This window comes from Capsaspora owczarzaki (assembly GCF_000151315.2).
Source record: "Capsaspora owczarzaki ATCC 30864 unplaced genomic scaffold supercont2.39, whole genome shotgun sequence".
Taxonomy (NCBI): Eukaryota; class Filasterea; order Ministeriida; family Capsasporidae; genus Capsaspora; species Capsaspora owczarzaki.
This window is the reverse complement of record NW_011887330.1, coordinates 2,368-10,211: the sequence shown is the minus strand read 5'-3', so window position 1 is coordinate 10,211 and position 7,844 is coordinate 2,368. Positions and strand designations below refer to the sequence as shown.

General features: G+C 50.3%; 2 protein-coding genes across 2 annotated transcripts; both read left to right on the top strand.

The window, feature by feature from the left end:
- Window positions 1-27: 27 nt before the first annotated feature.
- Window positions 28-456, top strand: CAOG_08319 (hypothetical protein; the record flags this gene model as incomplete). The annotated part of the gene is made up of 1 exon (XM_004341181.1): window positions 28-456. The coding sequence occupies one exon, from the start codon at window positions 28-30 to the stop codon at window positions 454-456; it is 429 nt and encodes a 142-aa protein (XP_004341229.1).
- Window positions 457-2,992: 2,536 nt separating this feature from the next.
- On the top strand, window positions 2,993-7,431 carry CAOG_08318 (hypothetical protein; the record flags this gene model as incomplete). The annotated part of the gene is made up of 24 exons (XM_004341180.2): window positions 2,993-3,183; window positions 3,262-3,333; window positions 3,408-3,479; window positions 3,556-3,627; window positions 3,694-3,765; window positions 3,832-3,903; window positions 3,971-4,039; window positions 4,105-4,173; window positions 4,239-4,310; window positions 4,378-4,449; window positions 4,515-4,586; window positions 4,671-4,742; window positions 4,808-4,879; window positions 4,942-5,111; window positions 5,207-5,420; window positions 5,487-5,558; window positions 5,618-5,689; window positions 5,755-5,826; window positions 5,891-5,962; window positions 6,023-6,094; window positions 6,160-6,231; window positions 6,292-6,461; window positions 6,532-6,561; window positions 6,644-7,431. The coding sequence occupies 24 exons, from the start codon at window positions 2,993-2,995 to the stop codon at window positions 7,429-7,431; spliced, it is 2,853 nt and encodes a 950-aa protein (XP_004341228.2).
- Between the last annotated feature and the right edge of the window lie 413 nt (window positions 7,432-7,844).

Sequence of the window (7,844 nt, the reverse complement as noted above, 5' to 3'; positions counted from 1 at the left end):
GCAGTGGACACGTTTGCGAATGCCAACATGGAGATGAATGATCTGGGCTTGTACACTTCCGATGACGACACCATGACAGCCATGTCGCTGAGCAGCGGCCAGCTGCGCCTGACTGCGCCCGACCCTGGCGCGTACTGGTACACCCTGCTGGCCAACGCCAATCAGTGCCGCGACATGTCCAGTTACGCTGCCATCCAATTCTCCATCCAAGCCCCCGTCGGAACCAAGCTCATCTTGCAGCTGCAGTTCCGGAATGACCGCTGCAAAGGCTGGGAAGGCTCCAGCGAGCTCCAGCTCGCAGGCTTTACCGGTGCGCAGCAGACTATTCGCGTCCCCTTCACCGACTTTGACACGGCAGTGCCTGCGTCTCGTCTGTTTGCCGTGTCAGTGTTTGGTTTGAGTGGCAGTCCTGCGCCCATCAGCATTTCGCTCGACGATCTGGTATTTGCCTGCTAGGAGAACGCGACTTGTATACTTTTATCGATACAGCATGCTTGCATCTTTCCTCTGTGCTTCTCAGATTAGTGTAGTCGAGTGATCTAGATTCACCTACAGGGTGGAGCGTTTTTTTTAACGGGAGTGCATTTGGCGTCAGATTCAAGGTTCAAAAAGACATGCGCATCCGAAACGCGTGGTCTTCGTGAAGGGGCAACAAAACAGCGACGGAGAGACTCATTCGCCCCTGAATGATTGAGATTCGAGCGAGCAGACACGGACGCTCCTGCCTTTGTTGGCAAGTCGAGCCAGATGGACGAAGGCGTCAGACGACCGCATTTTACTGTGCTTCCGGAAATTGGAACGCCATCAACATTGGCGCGGTCATCTTAATCTGCGATTCAGCACAGAGTTGATGAGACAACAAAGCAGGTTCTTTGAAATGTAGTCCTGGGGGGCAAAGTGGCGTCTCGCAGTGCGCGAGTCGCGTTCTGTCGAATAATGCTCCCACGTTTGGTCGAGGTTTGCAAAACAAACAAAGAGTAGGTGGCACAACTGGGGCAACCGATGAGTAAGGGGGTGTTTACATGGATAAATCAAGCATGTGGGGTTGGGCTGAGGATGGGCTGAGGATGGGGTGAGGATGGGGTGAGTCAGTGGTCAGGTTGGTTGTTGTTGCTCGCGACCAAAGAACAAACAAAAACAAAAAGCCCGACACAAGACCAACTTGTTTTGTTGTCTGCGCCCCTTCGATGGACAGCGTGCGCCAGTGCCGCCTTGTCTTCGATCGAGGGGTCGATCACGCTGAGTTTTGGCGATCTAGTGCTTGTGGAATGGTTCGCCTTCCACCCCTTCCCTTTCCCCTCCCCCCCCACATTCTGTCTGAAACGCACAGGCAAGCCCAAATCAACCAACCATAACACGTCGGGAGATTTGTGGTGGCGCATCACGTTTTGGGTTTTCTCCAAGAACGCAAACACGCATCACCAAACCCAAAACGCAATCCACTTCTCTGTTTCAACATCTTGCTTCTTTTGAAGTGATACTGTAGGCTCTGTCGCATTGAGAGGCTCGGCAATGAACAAGCGCACCAAGCGGAGCATTTTACGACCAGTGTTGCTATCGCAAATCCAAAAACAAAAAAAAAAAAAAAAAAAAAATACAACAATAAACAAGCAAAAAAAGCCGAGATATGTCACGCAACCACGTTGCCAACAGATCGCGCTGTGTGTATGTGTTGGTGAATTCGCGCTTGTGGTTGTTGGTTTGTCATCCCAGCTCCTTCCTGCAACGACAGTAAAAGCCCAAAGCGCACAGTCAAGCCCACTTTTACCCAACCAAAATGCTTTTGGAGGTGAATCACTCTTTTTGTCGCTTTTTTTTTTTTTTTAAACTTTTCTGTGCTTTCCTTTCTGGTTTTCCCCTTCTTCTCTCCAAGTAAGCCAAAACGCATCCCCAAACACCCAAACAGCGATCCAGACGCTCTCTTCCCATTCGCTTCCGTCTTTCGAAGTGAGCCCTGTCGCGCACGGCGAGGCAGCGCTGCAAAGTGGAGCATTACCACAAGTGTCGCGATGGCCCAAAAAAAAAAAAACCGGAAACAAACAAAATCCAAAAACACCTACCAAAAACAACAAACATTTGAAACCAAAAAACAAAAAGAAGTCGACGAAGAAGCTGCCACTGTTTATGTGATGCGATGAAACGACTTGAAATTAGCTGTTGTACCAAACAGCCGACCACCGTCGCCGAAGAGTGGAGTTTCAGCACAAAGGGGCCGCGCAAACACTGCCCACAGCAGAACTAGCCTGCGGTTTTGCATGCTGTCTGTGCCCTCCCCCGCACCCCGTGGCTTTGAGCCGCAGATGCGTCCTGTTGCAGCAAGTTGAACTGAGTCAAGGACAAGCAGCGACGGGGAGAAAGGAGCAGCGATGGGGAGCAGGGAACAGCGGAACCCATCAACAATATTTAAAACAAACAAAACAACAAAAAAAACAAAACCGTACACGGCAACAGAAAACAAATCAAAAACCCTCCGCACGCATCCGCAAAGGTGCAAGCTGTCCCAACCCGCGCTCTCTTGAGGGCGTTTCGTCAAAGAAAACAATGACATTGAAAAATTCTCAACCGAACAACAAGAACGATAGCAGCAACCATAACAACAATGCACACAAACTCAACGGAAAGCACAAAACAAAACAGAAAAAAACAAACAAAAATATGGTTTTTTTTTGTTTGATAAAGACAACACAAATACAAACAAACAAAAGTAGCTGATGCGTCATCTCGTTCTCTCCCCCCCCCAGGCCCCCTTCTTGTGAAGGCGCTGTATGTCAAGTTAAATAGTGGAAGAGATCAACAAAGCGCGCTGGAGGGCGGAAGGGAGGGCAGAGGGCAGCCAGGAAGGGCTTTTTGTTGCATTGAGTGTCTCCGACTGTCTCTTCCAGCTTGAAAGCCACTGCCGATTCAAACACCACTGCCGGTCAACTGTTGTTGAAAAGCGGCAAACTCACCTTGTACTGCAAATGTCTCTGATTCACAAAATTACCATCCTCAGATGACACCGAAAGGACTTGTCTTTGGGCTACTTGTGCTACTCGGCTGCGTGGTTCACCATGCCCAGTTGGCACAGGCAGCAAATGCCTGTGGCACTGACGGCGTGTGCAATTGCTTTGGGACTACTGTCGATTGCAGTGACCGATCTCTCACAACCATTCCAAGCGGAGTCCCAGCTGCCACAACGACCTTGTACGTGTTGCCGGTCGAGTTTGACGGTGCATTGAGGCAGCGGCTTTCTGATTTTCTAATTTGGCATCCGATCGATAGGGATTTGCGTAGAAACCTGATCACCAACATGCCCACCTCTACGCTCTCAAGTCTGACTGCGCTGAATGATCTGTAAGCAAGCAAACGCGAACATATAAACACATCCTCACACAACGGTGCTCACTCGTTCGCGAATCTATCTTTAGGTTCTTGGATGAAAACCAGATCACCAGCATTCCCGCCCCTGCCTTAGCAAGCCTGACTGCCCTGAATTCTTTGTAAGCAAGCAATGACGTAAACCCCCCCCCCCAAAAAAAAACGATACGGCTCACTCGTTGGAGGCGCCATCTATAGGTATATTGGCCTCAACCAGATCACCAGAATTACAGCGAGCTTATTTATAAATCAGGCTGCGCTGACTGAATTGTAAGCGAGCAACCGACAAGAAAACTACGAACGGACGACTCACTCGTTCGCAACTCCAATCTATAGGGATCTATCTGGCAACCAGATCACCAGCATTCCCGGCACTGCATTCACAGGCTTGACTTCGCTGACGTTTTTGTGAGCAAGCAAAACCAATGCGGAATCACATTCAACCAGCTAACTCGTTTGCCACTCGATCTGCAGGGCTCTGGGAGGCAACCTGATCACCAACGTTGCTGCCGCTGCATTCACCAGTCTGCCCGCGGTGCAACAAATGTATGCAAGGAAAGGCCGGAAGCAGTACATTTCGACGCCTCACTTGATTGCAACTCTATCTCTGCAGGCTCCTGGACTACAACCAGATCACCAGCCTTCCCACCACTCTCTCCAGCATGACTGCGTTGAGACAATTGTAAGCCAGTACAGACAGGAAGATTCACGCACAAAATGGCTCACTCGCTCCATGTCTCCTCCCAGGGATGTAACCGGCAACCAGCTCACCAACATCCCCTCTGCAATCGCAAGCCTGACTGCGCTGGTTTACTTGTAAGCAAGTAAATGCACAAAGAATCACCCACTAGCAACTGACTCGTTTGCAACTCCATCTCTAGAGCTCTAGGCGAAAACCAGTTTACCAGCGTTCCCGCAAACGCGTTCTCGACTCTGGCTGGCCTGACATCATTGTTCGTCAACAATGGCCGAAAGAATCGCACACAGACGACTCACTCTCTTGTGCGACTCTGTCTGTAGATTTCTAGACTACAATCAGATCACCAGCATTTCTGCAAACGCATTCACAGGTCTCAGTGCGCTGAAAAACTTGTAAGCACGCAAAAGTCACGAGGAATTACACAAATGGCTCACTCGCTTTGCTACTCGATCTGTAGGCATCTCTATGGCAACCAGATTACCAGCATTTCTGCAAACGCATTCACAGGTCTGTCTGCGCTGACACAATTGTAAGCAAGCAAACTAGCAAACCAACCAAAAAAAAAAACCCGCAAGCTTACCAATCGCTCACTCGATTACCCCTCCATCTGAAGACTTCTACTCGACAATCAAATTACAAGCATATCCGCAAACGCATTTACAAGCCTTAATACGCTGAGTTACATGTAAGTCAGCAAAAAGAGGAAGAATCACGCGCAACCGGCTCACTCATTGGCGTCTCTATCGATAGAAATCTGCAACGCAACAAAATCACCAGCATTTCTGCAAACACATTCACAGGTCTGGCTGCATTGACGACATTGTAAGGAAGAATGCTCTTTGGATGTGCTTCATTCGCCGCTAACTTTTTCGGTAACCTGCCAGGGCTTTGAATTACAATCCCTTCACCACTTTGCCGCCCGGGCTGTTTCAAGGCTTGAACAATGGGTTGTGGCTGTCGCTAGTAGATCAATTGCTGAGCCCGAACAACTTTACCTTTGGTGGGAACACCGTCGCTCCGCCCAGCACATACGGCAATGCATCGTACCCGTACAGTAAGTTGCGAGCGACTGCAATTCGCATGTGAATCCTCGAACTTACATCTGTTCTTCAGAGTGTGATACAGTTTGTGCTACCTGCCATACCGCAGGGAACGCTTCATGCTGCCCGACTAATTGTCTGACTTGCACTTCATCCAGCATCTGCACTCAGTGCTTTGGGGGCTACGTTCTGGTGGATGGATTGTGTGCTCCGCCTGCCTGTGGCACTGGCGGCGTGTGCACTTGCTCAGGAACTACTGTGGATTGCAGTCGCCGATCTCTCACAACCGTTCCAGGGGGAATCCCAGTCACCACGAAAGAGCTGTACGTGTTGCTGTCGAGTTGATCTGAATGGAAGCTATGCTCTCATATTTGGCATCCTCTCGAAAGGCATCTGCAAAATAACCAGCTCTCAAACGTCCCCGCCTCTGCGTTCACAGGCTTGTCTGCGCTCGAACAACTGTAAGCAAGCAAAGACATGAAGAATCGCACACAAACGGCTCACTTGAGACTTTCTGTAGATTTCTGTCTTACAACCCGATCTCCGGCTTTCCCGCAGCCGCAATCACAGGCCTGAGCGCGCTGACATCATTGTAAGCAATCAAAGTCGTGAAGAATCGCACACAGATTGCTCATTCTTTGGCGACTCTATCTGTAGCTCTTGTCAATTCACTCAGATCACCGAGATTCCTACAAACGCATTCACAGGCTTGATTGCGCTGCAAGGCGTGTAAGCAAGCAAAGCCATGAGTTTCACGAACTAGCGGCTCACTTGTTGGCGACTCCATCATCAGGTATCTAGGCAGTAACCGGATCAACAGCATTTCCGCCAACGTATTCACGGCCCTGACTGAGCTGACTTATCTGTAAGCAAGCAACGATACGATTATCAAGCACATGTCTCGCTCAATGACGGCTGTCTTTAGGGATTTGCAAAACAACACCATCACGAGCATTTCCGCCTCTGCATTCACAGGCTTGTCTGCACTGACCGTACTGTAAGCAAGCAAAGACATGAAGAATCACACATAAGCGGCTCACTCTTTGGCGACTCTATTTGTAGAACTTTGGCAAGCAACCAGATCACCAGCCTTTCGGCGAACACATTCACAGTTCTCACTTCTCTGACCATGGTGTAAGCAAACACTCTTGCTGTCTGGATTTTGATTCGTCTTTCACTTCAAGTTACTCTTAGAACTTTGAATGGCAATCCTTTCACAACTTTGCCGCCTGGTCTGTTCAAGGGCCTGCCAAATCTCTTGCGTTTGACGAGTTCGTACTTCTATTTGCGCCCCAACAATTTTACCTTTGGTGACAACACTGTTGCTCCGCCCAGCACGTACGGCAGTGCATCCGAGCCATACAGTAAGCTTCGAGTTGGTTGCAACCACTGAGGATCATTTCGCTGACATGTGTTCCGCAGAGTGTGATACAGTCTGCGCCACCTGTTATGCCGCTGGGTCCAGTGCGTGTTGCCCGAACAATTGTCTGTTCTGCACTTCATCCACTGTGTGCACTCAGTGCTATGAGGGTTATGGCATCTTGAGCGGATCTTGCGTTCCGCTCGCTTGTTTCCGCGACCTCGGCCTCCGTTGCTTCGCTCGCTACTGCAACTATTGCATCTGATGCAAGCGCGTCGTCCGCTTCCATTGCTTCCGTCGCGTCCACGCAATCTGCCTCGGCTGCCTCTGTTGCATCTGAGGCAAGCGCGTCGTCCGCATCTGTCGCTTCAGATGTTTCTGCGACCTCGGCATCCATTGCTTCAGTTGCTTCACTCGCGTCTGCATCGGCCGCCAGTGCTTCATCTGCAGGGCAGACTTCTGGAGCACCCGATGCCGCCAACGCTCGCAATGACTCCGGTGACGCATCTTCCGGGCCGATTATTGGCGGAGTGATTGGCGGCCTGCTCGCTCTCGTGTTGCTGGTGGCGCTCATTGTGACCCTTCGGCGCCGTCGCTCTCCAAAGGCATTGGCGCCCAGCGACACGGTTCCCAACACAACGAACAAACTACGCGAGTCAACAGGCGACACCGAACCGAATTACCAGGCTCTTGATCACAGCGGCGTGGTGTCGAACGTGGCGAATCCAACCTACGAATCTTTGCCTGCTACTGGCGACCATGCCTTGTACGAAGACGTTGGCTCAAAGCCCCGTCCTCCTGTGAGTTCGTCGGAGCTGCTGTATTCCGACGCATCGGTGTCTGGTGTCCTTTACGCCGATCCTTCGCTGCCCAATGCTTCGTCTGTTCGTGTGCCGTCTGCGTCCTCCTCAAACACTTACGCGACGATCGATGTCGCATCTTCGACGCCTGGTGGAAACGTCGATTCTGCTTAAATTGCAAACGCGTCCGTCCATTCATCCTGGTTAAAAAAAAACCTGTCTATTTGTCTCGTCTGTGATTCTCCGTCTTCTTGCATGACTTTCTTTGTTTTTCTCATGCCTTTTCCACTTTGATCTTTGCTTGGCTTGATGTTCAATTCGACAAGTCTTGTCGTTTTCGAGCAGAATGCCCTTTTGTCTACTTTTGGACTAGATTTCTGGTGACTCTGTCTTTGTGGTTTTTGAGCCTTAGAAGCTTTTCCACTCTCCAATAAACGTAACACACAAACACTTTGAGCGAAAGGACAAGCTGTCACGCCCGCAAGATGGACGTAGAGAATGGGTTGCAAGCAGTACAGTTGAGGGACGTGCATTCCGTCGAGTCGTTGATGCTGAACGCTCGCCTGCCGTCACTCTGCTGCTGCCCC